At 34.1% G+C, this 18,389-nt stretch overlaps 1 protein-coding gene across 1 annotated transcript in view; it reads right to left on the reverse strand.

Annotated features, from left to right (window-relative positions):
• Nucleotides 1–1,633: 1,633 nt before the first annotated feature.
• The window catches only part of LOC126889599 (ankyrin repeat domain-containing protein 12-like), a 131,498-nt gene continuing 114,742 nt past the window's right edge, over nucleotides 1,634–18,389 (reverse strand). The window contains exons 5-8 of the mRNA XM_050658070.1: nucleotides 15,032–15,149; nucleotides 14,576–14,976; nucleotides 9,650–9,831; nucleotides 1,634–6,822 (exon numbers count right to left, since the gene is read on the reverse strand). Coding sequence (XP_050514027.1) covers nucleotides 6,315–6,822; nucleotides 9,650–9,831; nucleotides 14,576–14,976; nucleotides 15,032–15,149 — 1,209 coding nt within the window. The 3' untranslated portion in view covers nucleotides 1,634–6,314. The remainder of the gene's footprint in view (nucleotides 6,823–9,649; nucleotides 9,832–14,575; nucleotides 14,977–15,031; nucleotides 15,150–18,389) is intronic.

Here is an 18,389-nt window from a genome sequence, read left to right on the forward strand (position 1 = left end):
TGTTATGTGGGTTGTTACGCCCATACACACATTTGGTGATAAATCATCGATTTCTAATTATTCTTTATTATAATAATAATAATTCTTTCTGCTATTCCTAACCTCTTATTGTGGGTGGCAGTCAAAAAGTTTCTGAAGAATCAGCTTCGCACTGGTCAACATGGTTTTCCGCTTGATTGTTCAACCAACCTACTATACTAAATTTACAATCAAGATGCAGTAGAAATAAACAAACCAAGACACGTTAAATGCTACTAGGAGCATCTTGATACTGCATCTTGATTGTAAATTTAGTATAGTTTACAATGATTAATTTATAAATGTACCTACTGGAAACAGTTCTCAGATGGATTCCATTGTAATCCCTCGTTATCCGCGGATTCACTTATCCGCGGTTGTAATATCTGTTGAATCTTTAATGAGAATATTTTATTATTTTTATATATTTTTTAAAATTTGACCAGTCGCGTTAAATTACTCATGATACGCCTCTGGCGCTTGTTATTAGTAGTAAGACTATGGCAATTAGTTTATAATTCGGAAGGTTTAAAACGCCGTCTACACTCTCGCTGAAGTCAATCGAGGTTCAAGAAGTACGAGAGTGTAGATGGCCACCTTGTGCAATTTGCCTCGCTTCGTTCTACTTCCGTTCTCTGTCTGTCTCGAGCGTCCGAGTCAAAGGGATCTTTGTCGGTATCGCACCACTTGAATGTGTTCCTCGCGAAGTAGAACGAGTGTGTAGTGAGGTACTTCGGACAACTTTGGCGAAGTAACTTCGCCGAGAGTGTGGTGCGCGCATATAAAATACCGGCGAATTAGACGCTGATCTCAGCGTCTTTATTTTTATTGATATGATAATACTATTTCACAGATATGCAATTTCATCATATTTCTTTCTATGTACATACAAATATATGTACATACGTATCCAAATTGGGATTATGTCACATTCTTGTTTGGATCGTGGATCCCTCGCCAACCACGGTTTCACCAACCACACCTTTCTCTTCGGAACGTAACTCCCGCGGTTGAAGAGGGATTACTGTATACTAATTTATCTAAAGCATTTGACAGAGTCTATCATTGCTTTTTATTGCATAAAGTGGTATTTTTTGATGTGTTTGAAGTTGAATTTACTTCTACTGATAACTTTCCAAGCTCTGGAGTGTCCATTTACCTCTACTCTTTGTACTTTTTTGTGGATGATGCTATCCTTGACTGATTGTGAAGTCAGCATATTATATGCAGATGACAAAATTATTTCATATTTTTCGAGTATATTTTGATTGTATTCATGGAATATATCAGGTGATCCAGTTTTATCGAATTCTTCAGTTTTAAATTATAATTTAGAGGATATTATTATATTGATCGAGAGGGTCAATAATGCCACATCTATGTGTGGTTTTTCAGAGAATGTCCTTCAATCTGCGTGTAGATCTTATATGCAACAAGGCTAGGAAACAGTTTGGTTTAATTCAGAGGCATACTAGAGATTTTCGTAGGGTTGCATTTCTCATAAAATATATGTGTTATCAGGTGCTAAAATGCTGAAACTTGTAGGAAAAATAAATTACAAGTAGTTTTTACATGTATATATTTGTATAAGTATTAAAATAAAGTACAAAAGAAGTACATACAACTTTTTTATTATGTGTATATTGAAAACTTTAAATACATAATAAAGATAGATATAAAACACAAACTAAAAATACTAAATATCTTTGGTATTGTAGACTTCAAAAGAATATGGTATCAAGGTAATGGAAAAGTATTCTGAAAAGACCAATCTTTGTATATGCATCAGAGAAATGAACATTGTCAAAAAGTAATGAAAAACTTCATGAAGAAAACCTTTTGGGGCTCGAAAAGACTTGCCAGTTTGAAAATTATTATCAAATAATGTACCAGTGTACAGTTTGCCAAATATAGCTGAAAGTGTGAAATTCCCATTGCCTGCGCGAACAGTGAAGTGAGAACGCACATACAAACGGTCTGGACCGTCAGTGCGAGTGAGAGTTCCGCCGTAAGACGAATGCGCATTATGAGCGTGGTTATTTTCACACTTTCAGCTATGTTTGGTGAACTGTACGCTTGTTGTGACCTCTATTTGAAAAAATGAGAAGTTAAAAGACTTCAGAAGAGAGTCGGACAAAATCTTAGTTACTTTGATACCATATTCGTAGGATTAATATTAAAGTACTTTGGTAACTAAATTGCAAGTACTATGCTTTGAAATGTGAGCAAAATGGTACAATTATTTTTTCAAAGGTGATGTAGATCAAATGCGGCAAGAACTCTGCTAGTATTCTTTAAGAATCTTTCAATATGAGAGAAATATAAGCGGCAATTAAACACTATTGTTATAGAGCACGCTGCTTTAGAAACACATAAATAGATTACAGAAATACTATGGCGGTCTGATAAGTAGGTACTTAGCCTATAAAAGAAAAACGAACATTTTGGAAAAGAGGAGATTTATTGCTCAACATAGTCTCGTTTTAGCTGGATAAGCGATGCTCCAACTTCTTTAAACCATCTGAGTCGAGTCTGATAAACCTTTCCGGAATACCTTCGGTACACTTTTGAGAATAGTGATAAAGATCAATGAGTTTATTTTTCTTTTCGATGTTAAAACTTTTAATAGACGACAGGAACAGATTCGAAGAATTATTTTAACGTTATTGGTTTTTGGGGCAGTGTGCTGTGACAACTGTCGAGGAAGGACGATTTGAATTTTTTTCTTGGCGTGTGTGTGAGCGACGAGCGAATGAGGAGCATTATTAAGTGACGGGTTAATTCTTTGCGGAAAGAGTGCGATCGGGTGCGAATTTTTGCAATAGTGATCCGCGGAGAAAAATACGAATTCGCGTAATACCGTACTAACAATGTCGGAAGTTGTCGTCGAGAGTGTAGAATTGGAATAATAAATGACGGGCTAGCTGGGACCCGGGTGCAGTGACACAGTGACGGATACTGAAGGTGGTGTCTCATCGCAGGGGACGTCAACCGGTTCGTGTATTTGCTGAGACTTCGGAAGCCGTAGCTGTAAGGTAATTGACTTTTCTTACGTAGGACTTTAGAACACTATAGCGGGTTCAGTACAGACCTTTTCAAGCTTGGAAACAAAAAGAAGTCATTCGGGGTCAAATATGAAGAATATAGTGGATGAGACAGCAGCTCGTAGCCCAGTAAGGCCATGGCGACGGCGGAGGTGTGAGCCGCTGTGTTGGCATTGTGGAAGAGCACTTTTTTTTTTCGCCAATTGGGGTTGTTTCTCTGCAATTTGACGTCGAATCGGCCCAATAATTTGGTGTAGTAAAGCTCTGTGACCGTTTTGTCCTCTTACAAGAAGTCGACATAGATTACACCTTGTGTATCCTAGAAAACGGTGGCTATCGCCTTTCCGGTCGATAGAACAGTCTTCACATTCGCGGGATAAAGTCCACTGTTTCGACTATTCCTTGGTCTCTGGTATGTACCAGTGGATGCATGTTTCGTTGACATTTATGAAACAACGTAGAAGCATCTTCTGATTACGCTTCAGCAGCCTCAAATATGCTTCGGTGTTACATGTTCTCTACTCTTCTTTATGTCTTGGAAGCGTGGACATTAAAACAAGTCCATCTGAATAAGTTCGCCGCCTTTGAATTTTGGTGTTACAGAAGAATCCTACGAATATCATGGATGCAAAGAATGTCAAACGTAGAAGTAACTAGAAGGATAGGAAATAAAGCGGAAATAATATTAACCATCAAAAGACGCAAACTTGAGTATTTGGGACATGTGATGAGAGGGCAAAAATACTCATTATTACAACTTATTATGCAAGGCAAAATTCGAGGAAAGCGAAATGTGGGAAGACGAAGAACATCCTGGCTTAAGAGCTTAAGGGAATGGTTCGAATGCAGTAGTGCAGAGCTATTTAGAGCGGCAGTCAACAGGGTCCGCATTGCCATGATGAATTCCAAACTTCAATAGAAGATGGAACTTAAAGAAGAAGAAGTCTCAAATACTGCTCTGTTTCATGGTTGCTCTTGTCCTGAGTGAGCAAGAGTGACCGCGTGTGGGCACATAGAGGCGCCATCGGGCGGCGAGGCTAAGTACTTATCGGACCACCTATTAAGTTTTTGTTTAAAAATGAGTTGGTAAATTCAAATCCGATAATAAAAAGTTTTGTCCAAGTTTACAAAAGCATCAGTTGAAGATCCTATTTTTTCAAAATAATAAAACCTTGAAAAAATCAAGATGTGTTACTTAGTGCGTCAATGGTGTCCCGTCCTATTTTTCCGTCATTTTACAGTTTCTGTATGGGCTATAATAATTTGTGCGGAATTAATAGTTTTCCTCAAGACCTAACCCATCTGGTTGCACTGTTAAAGGCAAAAGCGACATATTGGATGATATCAAAGTGCTTTTAAGAATCAAAGTTTAAAACCGAAGAGAATGAGTAACTTGAGAAGGCGAAAGCCTTCGCTTAGAACTACAGTACCAGATTTATGAATCAAATTAGTGTCAAATATTCCGTTAGTTTCCAAATGCGTAGTTAACATCAATTAACAATTAATTCGTACTGTAAAAGGTAAAAGTGAACACAGCTTTGGTTGTCCTTTTTAAGGGGCTATCCTAGTGTAAAAGTACGAAATCATATACTTTTTTTGGGAATTTTTAAAATAAAAAATACTATACCTACCAATTGTTTTGTAAATTTGCATGAGTATTTCGTTCTATTAGAGGTAAAACTCATTAAGTGCCCTTTTTTGAGATTTTTAATTTTTCATCAATTTGAACTCAATACGGTACTGCCCAGCCCTGGAGAAGTCACCTGGGGCTCTAACCCTTCTAATTGCTGAAATAATTTATGGTACAACTCACTAAGTGCATTATTGTGAATTTCGGTTTCAGGGTAAAACTCATTAAAACTTATTATTGCACTTCTTGAATTTTTCCTTACAATCTGGAATGCTGAATCGGTACTTAGTGATCTTTCAAACAATACATTAAATAACATAATCTATTTTGTGATTAAGCAGCCGACTTGTTTGTTACATTGTATTGTTGAAACTGTACATTATATTTGTGTGTATTATCTGTTCGGCCATTTTAAAGAAATATGAGTTTAAATTTCTTTGTAACAGTGATAGCTTAGCTTACATAAAGGGTAACATAATCTATTTTGCGATTAAGCAGGTGACTTTTGTGGCTGTCATAAATTCTGAAAGAATTTCATTTATTTTCGAATAACGAAACTTATGTTAACTTTTTAAATAATGGACTGCTATTTTTGATAGTTCGTTTGTTGTAGGTCAGCGAAATTTTATGGAGACAAATTCATTAACTTCTCAATATCCAATAATTGTGTTCAAGGAAAAACTCAAGTACAAAGTGTAGTTTTAGTGAATTTTACCTCTAATAGGATATCAATATCCAATAATTGTGTTCATGGAAAAATTCATTAAGTACAAAAATTAATCTAATATTAATTGTATCATAGATCCTCTGACGAAATATGGCGTAAAATATCTGTTTTTATTTATTCTTTAAAGTTGCATTAAAAAAATTCCAATATTCAAGTCATGTGAATTTAAAAACAATTTGTATCTACCTTTAAATCGATTTTGCTCCACTTTCTGAAAAGTGTAGTTAGTGAGTTTTACCTCTAATAGGATGATTCATAATAAAAAGAAGTGCATGTAAAACAATTTTCATAAAAAAATATTAAAAATTAAACGATTTATGCGCCATCTTCTGGCACCGTGAAAGTATAAAAACATGGCCCCACTGTTGCAGTGATTGGGACTAATAGAGATCCTAAAACATACAATTTCAAAGTGATTATTGAAATATAAGTAATTTCCTATACCATTGACTAAGATTTTTGAAAAATATTAAAATTTGGAAAAATGACAAAATGTTGATTTTTTTTTTAATTAGCTAAAACACTTTCAGTTTCAATAATTGCCAAATTGTCATTTTTTATCCGATCAAAAAACCACTAGTTGATGGTATAGAAAATAACTTATGTTTCAATAATAACTTTGAAATTTTATGTTTCAGGATCTCTATTAGTCCCAATCACTGCAGCAGTGGAGCTATGTTTTTATTTTCACGGTGCCAGTAGATGGCGCATAAATCGTTTAATTTTCAATATTTTTTTGTGAAAATTGTTTTACATGTACTTCTTTTTATAATAAACGATCATGCAAATTTTCAAAACAATTGGTATAGTACTTTTTATTTTAGAAATTCCCAAAAATGTATATGAATTTCGTACTTTTACACTAGGATAGCCCCTTAAACGTTGAGTAGACCTCTTAAAATTCTGTAGACACTTCGTTTTTACAAACTTCTAACGAATCTACAAAAACTTCGTCATCTTGATCATAATCAACGTGTTTATCAGTCTCCAATTGAAATTTGGGAAGCGACCTAGGTTCTGCATAGATTTCATTATCTATTATAAAGTCTGTAGTATTTTCAGGTATCTGCGAGCAGTTGTTATTGATTTTGTCATTGTTATCGTTGTCTTTGTGGTTGGAGCTGTACCTTTTATCAATATATTTGTAATATTTAGGTATATAAATAGGATTTTCTATATCTTCATCCTCTTCCTCTCGAGGGGGCATAGGTGGACTACTTACATCTTCTTTTATAGATGAAGGTTGTTCAATTAACTTTTTGTCGATATATTTGTAGTATTTGGGTATATATACAGGTTTCTCCATCCCAGATTGTAGATGGAACGACGCTATTTTGTTTATATCAGCTTCTAAGGAATCAGGAGCATAACTGTTGAGTTGCGAGAGGCTTCCTGAATTGTTTCTAAAACAAACATGTAAATATATATTATAAGCACCTAAACACATAGAGGAATATTTGTTTTATACAATATACAGGGTGTCCAGAAACTCTACCGACAAACCAATACAGGAGATTCCTCAGATAATTTTACAGTTTAACCCAATTCACTTAGTCCGAAAACGCTTCTTAAGCAGAGGTGTAACCAGGATGATCCTAAGGGGGAGGAGGGTTACGTCTACTTGAAGGTCTCTGGGGGTATGGAATAATAATGGTGTATAGAGCTCAAAGTACATCCAAAAGGGGGGGTTATTACCCCAAAACCACCCCCTGGTTACACCTATGTTCCTAAGGGAGCTAGAGCTATTTGAAGATGGCGTCTGGTAATTAGTTTTTCTTAAATACCTCCGTAACGCTTCTAATTAGAAAAGCAAAAATTGGTATGCTTATTTATCTTTTAGAAATAAATCGATTCCATCCATTGCAAATTTCTAGTACCGGTCATAGCCGTCCGTTTTGGGTAGGGCAACGGTTACTTTATCGCATAACTTTTTTGTCTTTAACTTTTAAGCATTTTTGACTCTGGATTATTAAATTGTGAGGCATTCTTGTACTAAAAGGTTATTTAAGTCGATAATTATTTAAGTCGATAGGATACACCGTTTTCTACAAAAATCGATTTGAAAATTTTTCGTTTTTTAAATAAAAAAAAACTATTTAGAAAAACGAAAACTTGTACGTTTAATTATATTCCAGAGATGAATCGATTTCATTAATTGCGAATTTCTAGTATCGGTCATATGCGTCGGTTTTGGGTAGATCAACGGTCATTTTATCGCATAACTTTTTTGTCTTTAATTTTTAAGCATTTTTGACACTAGAATATTAAATTATGAGGTATTCTAGTAGTAAAAGTTACTCTTGATTTAAGTTGGTGTTAAAATACACCGTTTTTTTTTGAAAAAATTTTTCAATTTTTTTTCAAATTCAAGAGACGAAAAATTTTCAAATCGATTTTTCTAGAAAACGGTGTGTCTTACCGACTTAAATCAAGAGTATCTTTTAGTACTAGCATACCTCACAATTTAATAATCCAAAGTGAAAAATGCTTAAAATTTAAAGATAAAAAAGTTATGCGATAAAATAACCGTCACCCCACCCAAAACGGACGCCTATGACCTGTACTATAAACTGGCAATGGATGGAATCGATTTATCTCTTGAAGATAAATATGCGTACCAATTTTTGTTTTTCTAACTAGAAGCGTTCTGGAGGTATTTAAGAAAAACGAATTACAAGACGCGATTTTCAAAGAGCTCTAGTTTCCTTAGGAAGCATTTTCGGAATAGGTGAATTTGGTTAAATTGTCTTAAAATTATCTAAGGAATCTCCTGTCTTCGTTTGTCGGTAGATTTTCTGGACACCCTGTATAAATAAAACATCCGAATTATGAAGGACACATATTTTCTCCAGGCCATCACTATCAAATTAATGATGACCGCTCTAGATTCATGATTACCTTTCGGCTTGAAATGGATGATAGGGGAATATAATTTGTTTTAGTGAACACAATATATGAATAAAGCATCCGAATTATGAAAGACTCATATTTTCTCCAGGCCATCACTATCAATGATTACCGCTCTAGGTCCATGATCACCAATTTCTTTCGGCCTGAATTGGATGATACAGGCACCAAAGACATGTGACTTCAACAACACGCTACATTGGGCATTCTGCATGAGCAATTTGAGGTCATCTTATAATATGATCATTATCAAAATTTTTTAATAGCATGAACTTTTCGACTTAGAACCAATGGATTTACATCTTCGAGACGAGTAGGTACTTCAAAACGGCATTCCACAAGGAAAGAAAAAATATTCAATACGTATTACGTAATAACATAAAATACCTTGTATTTCACAGTTCTTAAAATTCACTGTTGGTAAATCTCCAGATGTTAGTCGCCGTTCCCCAAATCGCGTTCACCGAGAATATCGTAATATTTTTATATAAACACATTCTGTGAGACAATGACCGTGAAATGTATCTTCTTCTTCTTCTTCTACGGCACTACAGCCCAAATTGAGTCTTGGCCTCCTTTATTTTTTGCCTCCACCCTTGCTTGTCTGTGGCTGCTCTTCTCCATACATGGACTCCTAAAAGGGCTTGTGCGTCGCTGTTTACTGTGTCTTCCCAGCGCTGTCTTGGCTTTCCAACCGGTCTCTTTCCCTGCATTCTAGCATTCAGTGCTTTTTTTGGTAGCCTATCCTCTCCCATTCTTATCCACATTTCCGGCCCATTGCAATCTTTGTATTCTAATGAAGTCTGACAGGGGTGTTTCCTTATAGAGCTGATAAAGCTCGTTGTTGTATCGACTTCTGAAGATTCTGTTTTCTCTCACAGGTCCTAGTATTATTCTCCTCAGTACTTTCCTTTCAGTGAAATGTATACCTACCTAATATATATCTGGTCACTGATCACCGTTATCAAAATTCTTAAGGAATGGTAGTCATCGGTGATTTATAAATCACGGTGACTGAATAACTGGTAGTGAAATCACGCCCCATTACTATAACAAAATGTATCGATCAATTCCTTTTCATCATCGATGAGGAAGCACTATTTCATGAGGACCATGTAAACCTTTGTAAAAGGATACTGAAGATATAAAGAAAAAAAAAGATTTACACATGTTAAAATCTGGAAAATAATGGGATAGTGAAGGAAAAATCTAAGTCAGTAAAAGATATATAATAGTAAAATTAATATGAAAGATATTTTTTGAAAGAAGACACTGCATTGAATAGATGCAATCGTTATATCTGATCCTGATATTTGTACTTACGTTTTTTCTGTTATAATGACTCCAGATGGTTTTAAAACATGACCGAAGAATCTGGTAGAGCCTATAACATTCACGGATCCATCTTCTTTCTTCGGCACTAGCGTTAGTGATTTATGAGGCCGAGGAATATCATAATCCGGTTCTGAAAACCGTCTTTGTTTGTCTGGTAACAATTTTAATAGCTAAAAACGATAAAAATCTCGTCAATAATATAATTTGTAAAACTTCAAAAATATTAGATTTTTTCATAATTAAAAAATGAAAATAAGTGTAAGTAAGTAATTTGATCTGATGTGTGTTATTCAGTAGGGACAATTTGATAAACGTAACAATATGACGTAGAAAAACTAAGAATTCTAGAAGCCTTCTTCTAAAGGCTGGAATGATTCGGCCTTGTCTATACAGGGTGTTTCATTGGGAAACGGAAATACTTTAACGGTGAATAGAGGTCACCGAGCCGGTTCTAGATATACTATATTTTTTGTCCTACCGACTTTTATAACCGAGTTACAGGGTGTTTTATCGATTATGCCCATTTCTTTCCTAAGCCATAACTTCAGAACCACCCTGTATATTTTTTTGATATTTGGTACACATATGTCTCATTCAAAACCCAAACGGCCGGCATACTATCCATAAGAAAAACTCAGGTCCGGATTAACAAAAAATTATAAAGTGATTGTGACCTTAAAAAAACACCCTGTATATTCAAATTTTGAAAATCTTTTTGCATATTTGAAGAAAAGAGCACAAAAAAATAAGATTAATAGTTCGCTTCAAATTTTCGGCCAGACAATTTTATGACTTTAATTTTGAAATTATATTGAATTTTTTAAGAACTCCGACATTAAAAAGCAGGTATTATAACGTATTATAACCTTTAATTATAAATTATTAAAGTTAATGAATAAATACTCATTTTAAAAATAATTAATACTTATTTACCACATTGGAACGACCTAATTAGTAATGACAAGAAAAATCCAGGTCCGGATTAACAAAAAAATATAAAGTAATTGTGACCTAGAACAAACACCCTATATATTGAAATTTTGAAAATTTGTCTGCGCATTTTAAAAGTGCATAAAAAACTGTGATTAAAGGTTCATTTTAATTTTTTGCGCCATTGATTTAATTACATCAATTTTGAAATTATATCGAAATTTTAAAGAACTCTGAGATTAAAAACCAGGTATTATTAACTTTTAATAATTTAATGTTAATGAATCAATACTTATTTTAAAAATACTTAATACTTATTTACTACGCTGGCTTTATGGATTCTCTGGATTTGTATCTGTATATGCACATCATTAAAAATTAGAATTGCGAGAATTGTACTACGCACTAGCGCCAATTCTGAGGAAAAAGAATTGTCCCACGAAACAAAAATTAAAATATATAATACGATTGTGATACCGACGATACTGTATACAAGCGAAAATTGGACTTTACAGAAAAAGCATAATAGTAGGATAAATGCAATTGAGATGAGACATTTACGTGCTATAGCCGGAAAGACCAAATGGGATAGAATAAGAAATGAGACAATAAGAGGGATAACTAAACAGGAACCAATAATGAATAAAATAATAAAGAGGCAATTAAACTGGTATGGTTATCTGATGAGAATGAAACCTAGTAGACTAGCAAGGAAAATTCACGAAACAAGGAATATTACAAAAAAGAAAAAAGGCAGGCCGAAGAAAAAATGGATACAGCAAATAGTAGAAGCAGGAAAAATCAAACAGAAAACGCTAGAAGAAATGAAACTAATAGCACAGGACCGAAAAGAATGGAAGAGATGGGTGAATATGTAGCTAAATTAAACCCAAATCCGACACCTGAAAGGGTATAAGGAAGGGGAGAAAGAAAGAAAGAGAAAGAAAGAATTAAAAAAAAACAGCTATATCTAATAAAAAAAAAATTATTTAAACAATTGAACAATTTAACATAAATTAAAAATATTTGAACAGTTGCTCAAAATGTCCGTCATTTTGTTCGATGCATTTCCTTGCTCGTTTTAAAAGAATTCGAATCGATTTTCTAATTACATTGGGATCGTTCTTAATTTTTCGGGCAGCTTCTTGTCACCTTGACAGAATTAATTAATATGATTTCAAATTTGCCGTAATTAAATTATCTGTGCAAAAATTTGACATGCGCCTTTTAACGCAGTTTTCTATGCTCTTTTAAAACACGCAAACAAATTTTCAAAATTTCAATATACAGGGTGATGTCTCAAGGTCACAATTACTTTATATTTTTTTTGTTAATCCGGACCTGGATTTTTCTTGTGATTAGTAATTGTGTCGTTCCAATGTGGTAAATAAGTATTGATTATTTTTAAAATGAGTTTTTATTCATTAACTTTAATAATTTATAACTAAAAGTTAATAATATCTGCTTTTTAATGTCGGAGTTCTTAAAAAATTCAATATAATTTTAAAATTAAAGTCATAAAATTGTCTGGCCGAAAAATTGAAGCGAACCATTAAACTTACTTTTTTGTGCTATTTTCAAATATGCAAACAGATTTTCAAAATTTGAATATACAGAGTGTTGTTTTAAGGTCACAATTACTTTATAATTTTTTGTTAATCCGGACCTGGATTTTTCTTATGGTTAGTATGCCGGTCGTTTGGGTTTTGAATAAGATATATGTGTACCAAATATCAAAAAAATATACAGGGTGGTTTTAAAGTTATGGCTTAAGAAAGAAATGGGCATAATCGATAAAACACCCTGTAACTCGGTTATAAAAGTCGTTAGGGCAAAAAATGTAGTATATCTAAAACCGGCTCGGTGACCTCTATTCGCCATTAAAGTATTTCCGTTTCCCAATGAAACACCCTGTATAATCCGTTTGAAAATTATTGACAGCACAGTTTTTACAATGCAGGTCATTTGTATTGTATGTTAAATTGTATTCGAAGTTTATGACTTCGGGTACAATGCAACATACAATACAAATGACCTGCGTCGTAAAAACTGTGCTGCCAATAATTTTCAAAGGGACCATAAATACTATATCAGACATCAGAAGTTAATTATGGGAAACTCAAATTAAAAAAGATATTAAAGGGATGAATGATTTACACTGTTAAGTAAATGTATAACAGGCGCAATCGCCAATCAGCTAAGAAGAAAACAAATAGAGGAAGAAGAGGAACCATGACAAAGTGATCTGATTGTCCAGGAATCGTATTTTCCCTATCCCAAACGCTGCTTGACTGAGAAAATAGAGACGGTTCTGCTATAAAAATCTCAATTAACTATGTTCTGAAAACAAGCTAAGATTTCCGTCTGTAAGACCGATACCAAGACAACCAATATCTGACATGACTCAAAAGTGCTACCAGGTCTGTATAATTTAGCACTCACAAACTCTTTCATCCTAGCTAGATTATCTGGAAATCAGACGAGTCCATTGCGATTGAGTACTGCTAAGCCATTATATACAGGGATCGAAACCTACAGATAAGTGTAACAACATGGAACAAAGCTTTAAACAAATTGGACACAAAGCTGTGGGACAAGGAGAGATCAAAAGTAATGGTCACAGCAAAAGACAGAGTTCTTAAATTGGTGGAGATACAGTTCTTATATTGGTGGAGATACGTGGATGATATACTAGTATGCTTTACAGGAACTAACAGACAACTTGACCAATTTCTATCATATATTAATTCACTTCATAATAATATTGAGTTTACAATAGAAACAGAACAGAATAACTCCATAAGCTTTCTAGATGTAACGATTTCCAGACTACACAACAAACATGAGTTCTCCGTATATCATAAACCTACCCATACTGACACAACTATACACAATTCATCATCCCATCCTACACAACACAAATTAGCAGCCTACCATAGCATGATACATAGACTGACAGAAATTCCCATGACAAAAAATAACTTCGAGATAGAACTAAACATCATTAAACAAATAGCAGTAAACAACGGCTATAACGAACAAGCAGTTAACAAAATTTTAAACCAAAAACTCCATAAGAAAGCCCTGAAATTAGTGTATCCACCACCACAGAAAGAACCCAGTACCTTCTGCTCTCTCTCACATATACTGGCAAGATAACAACAAAAATAGCCAGATATATAAAAAAGAAAGGAATAACACCAGCTTTCAGAACTAACAACAACTTAAGCAAATATATTAAGAACAATAAAAGCCGAAAGAGAAAGCAACTACAGAGTGGTGTGTACAAACTAACGTGTGGTGACTGTCCGAAGACGTACATCGGTCAAACTGGCAGAACTTTTGACAAACGGATAGCAGAACACAAAAGGGCATTCAACAATAGAAAAACAGACAGTTCTACATATGCACTTCACCTTCTAGATCATAATCATTATTTCAATGAAGAGTTTCAAATTCTGCATATTCAAAATAAAGGCCTTAAGCTATCTTTTTTAGAATCTATGGAAATTAATAAACTGAAAAATACAGATATAATTCTGAATGACCAACTCGAGACAAACAGCTCCCCACTCCTCAACCTCTTCAGTTGAAGACTTAAAAAGGCAAACACATTGTAAACTATATCACTTGAGAAAGGCACTCTGCCGAAACAGCTGTAGTCAGTTAGTTATAATAAATTCTGTGGAAGTATAGAAAACAAACGTTTTCAGTGTTTTATTATTAGATAAAAGACAGAGTACCTAAGTAGGTATATATATACAAGTCTAGATTTAAAGCATGGAATTCAACAGGCGAAACCGTTTGAATACTCAGGAGTGGCAATTGAAGAAACTGGCAGACAAGAAGTAGATATAAATAAAAGGATGGATACAGCGAATAAATTATACCAGACAATAGGAAGACAGGCACCAACAAGAAAGAAATAGTGAAAACAAACTAAAAGAATTGCTTTTAAGGCTGTAAGTACTATACTATACAAACCTCTTCATCTCTCAAGGTGGATCCATTAAGACTAGAAGTGACTCCAGGTATCAGCATAGGAGCATTAGTAACCTTCACTAACTCTTCTAACAACCTACTCAGTTCATCTGAATGTATGTCGGGCCTATGGATGCCGCTCTTTTGGGTCCTTAAAACAACATCAGTGTCGTAAAAATCAGGTTCGCTGAATTTCTTAATCAGTTTTTTAACTTTGTTTTTCTTGTTTGTCTCTTGTTGTTCGTTGTCGAGTTCGTCCAAGATCTGGTCTAAACTTTTGACAGGTTCTGTGTTTCTTCTCTTTGGGGGTAATGCGACTGGTTTGTTGTTGGTGGGGACGTCGTGGAAAGGTGACAGCGCATCTTGTTTTTGAGCCTTCGGTGGTAAAAGCGGGCAAGGTGGTTCTAAAATATAGGTTGTTAATTAATAAAAAATAGTTATATTTAGGTAATGACTTACCTGTCACATTTTCTACGTTACTTTGTATAACATTTTCTTGTGTTTCTGCTATGGTAGGAGAGATACTGCCTGTTGGAGATTGTAATTTTGGTGAATGCGTTTCATTCGACATTCTTTCCTGTAAAGATTTAGTTAAATTATTTTTAGAAATTCAGAACATTATAAGAAATGTAAACACGATAACATTGCTGCCAAAATATTTAAAACTAATCCGCATCTAACTGCTGAACTTTTGTTCCCCATAATCCGAGAAGTGTGGAAACAAACCGCATTCCAGAGGAATGGAAAAAAGGTAACATTCCAATAAAGGGCAACCTCACACTGTACAAAAATTGGAGAAATATAACCTTGCTTACCGCCATAAATAAAATTTTCACGACTATCATACTTTAAAGATTAACAAACAAGGTTGCATTTCAAGCTAATCAAGCAGGCTTTAGACCAGAACTAGAACCCTCCTGAATAGACCACATTAATATTATGAGGGTAATAATGGAACAATCAGTTGAATGGAACACACCCCTATAGGTACATGATTTTTGTTGATTTCGAACGTGCATTTGACAGCTTATCTCATGCTGCTCTATGGAAAATTTTAGAGGTAAGAAACATCCCGATAATTTCCATTATAAATTCATTGTACACTGAGGCGAAATGTAGAGTGACACACAATGGGATCAACAGTGACGAATTTGACGTACTTACTGGAGTCAGACAAGGATGCGTGCTTTCTCCGTTTCTTTTTAATGTAGCTATAGACTATGTTCTCTCCAAACTAGACTCCGACGCAAGAGGGATACAATGGACGTTAACCACACGCCTAAGCGACCTAGAATACGCCGACGATATCTGCCTATTAGAACAAAGGTTCCATGATGTGGCTGACCAACTAGAAACACTTTCCACTGAAGCCAATAAAATAGGTTTGAAAATCAATATTATTAATTACTAAAGAAGTAAAAATCTTCCTTTGTAGATGGTATATAATTTATTTAAAATTTTTTCTAAAAAAGATCCAAGTTGGACTTAAAGTGGTACATCACTGGTACGATACAAACAAACGTTTTCGGACTAATCAGTCCATCATCAGGTTAAAGTTCCAGTTGGAGAAGGCCGTAACGTTCTTGATTTCTCATTACATGTCCTAGATATTCTAATTTTTTTGTTTTTATGGTTATGAGAATTTCACACAGAAGATAACATATAGGTTAGTACAATTACAAACAAGATATAACACATAAATCAATTCAGAAAATTTCTTCATTTAATGTTCCAAGGTGTAACGGTTTTGAGTTATCCAATACATACAGGTCATGTAACACTAATCACAATACAAAAGCTCTGGCCGAAAGTATTAAAAAGTTAAAAAGTTAGAAAAGAAATATTTATTTATTTATTTATTTATTATTCATTTACGGACCGAAGTCCATTAGTACATGATACAATTAAAATTTTTTACAATTAAAATGTCACACAAATTAGAAAAATAAGATCTAGTAGATACAAAATTGGTAAATACATAACAAACAATAATAAAGAATAAACTTACTTGCTCTCATTCAACAATTGAGAGCTAGAACATTTTGAAATTGACAAATACAACTTATCCTAGAACAAAGACAATAACAGTAGTTGACAAATCAGTCTTGAAATTAGAACATTAAGTTAAGTATAAATATAATTGTGTGGAAAACGCAGTAAAGTCGTTCACAAAGAAATCAATTTGCGGAGATAATGTGTTTGCTAATTTAAGAGTTTTAGAGAGATAGGAACTTGAACTATAATTTGTGCGGTTAATGACCTCGTGGAAGGTGGTCACAGAACGGGTGGTTCTTGAAGGTACATGTAGACCAATTTTATTTAAAAGTGGGATACAGAATTTATGACCATGAATTAAGTTATATAAGAAGCAAAGATCTTTATGTTGACGACGACTCTGTAATGAGTCAAGTCGAATAATTTGCAGTAAAGACTCATAACTTTGACCAGTGAGATGCATCTTATAAGCATAATAACGTAAGAATTTACGCTGAACTTGTTCGATTTTATTAATATGACAGTTATATTGAGGTGACCAAACACATGATGCATAATCTAAATGTGGTCTAACCAAAGAACAATAAAGAAATTTTAAAGAACGACCAGTCGTAAAGTCATAGCTGCATCTTTTAACAAAGCCAAGCATCTTTAATGACTTAGAAACCATGCTATTAATGTGTAGGTTGAAATTTAAGTTAGTATCAAGAATATGATATGATTTTTAAAGCGGGAAACTGATATATTAAAAATTTCGAGGTTATTTAATGAGTTAGCTAATTGAAGAGTTCTAGGAATAAATGTGTTGTAAGAATAATTGAATCTTTGAAAAGAAACATAAAAGGTTTGCACCTGCCTAGTCGAACGACTGGGGACAAATAGAGATATTTTGGAGAGAAGCTCGGGGCAGTTACACAGCCCGTTGATAATTTTAAATAAAATTATTAAGTCTCTTGGTTTTCTGCGTACCTCAAGAGGAGGTAAGTTCAGTATGCGCTCTAATGCAGAATAGTCGTAGTATACATGCATCTTAGTGGCAGTATATCTCAGAAAATTGTGTTGGACAGCCTCAAGTTTCAGTTTATGAGTAAAGTAATAGGGGGACCAAATTGTGGAACAGTAATCGAAATGAGATCTAACCAGGGAGAAATAAAGGGATTTAATAGCCGAGATGTTAGTAAAGTCTCTGGTGGTTCTTTTTATAAAGCCAAGCATCTTCATAGACTTCTGTATTGTACTGGAAATGTGTGATTTATAGCTAAGGGCGGATTCAAGGATCACATCTAGATCCTTAGTTTCAGAGGCAGAATGTAAGGTCAGATTATTTATACTATATTCGAAGATAATTGGATGATGAGTTCGATGAAAACGAAGAATATGGCATTTGGATGCATTCAAACACATACCATTTTGCATACACCAGTTAGATAGGCGATCAATATCACCTTGTAGACTAAGTGAATCAGCCTCACATGTGCTTATTTTAAAACATTTTAAATCATAAGCGAATAACAAAGTTTCACTTACTTGGAAACAGGGTATTATATCATTGATAAATATATTAAACAACAGAGGTCCCAAGTGTGATCCTTGTGGTACACCTGAGGTAACAGAGATGGTATGAGAATAGTAATGATTAACCCTGACAATTTGCGATTTTTGCGTAAGATAGCTCTTGAGCCACTTCAATATAAGGCCATCAACTCCGTATAAATAAAGTTTATGAATCAAGATCTCATGATTAACTTTGTCGAAAGCTTTGGAAAAGTCAGTATACACAGAGTCAACTTGTAAACCCCTCTCAAGAGCAACTGTCAAAAAA

The sequence above is a fragment of the Diabrotica virgifera genome, chromosome 8, assembly GCF_917563875.1.
Source record: "Diabrotica virgifera virgifera chromosome 8, PGI_DIABVI_V3a".
Taxonomy (NCBI): Eukaryota; Metazoa; Arthropoda; class Insecta; order Coleoptera; family Chrysomelidae; genus Diabrotica; species Diabrotica virgifera.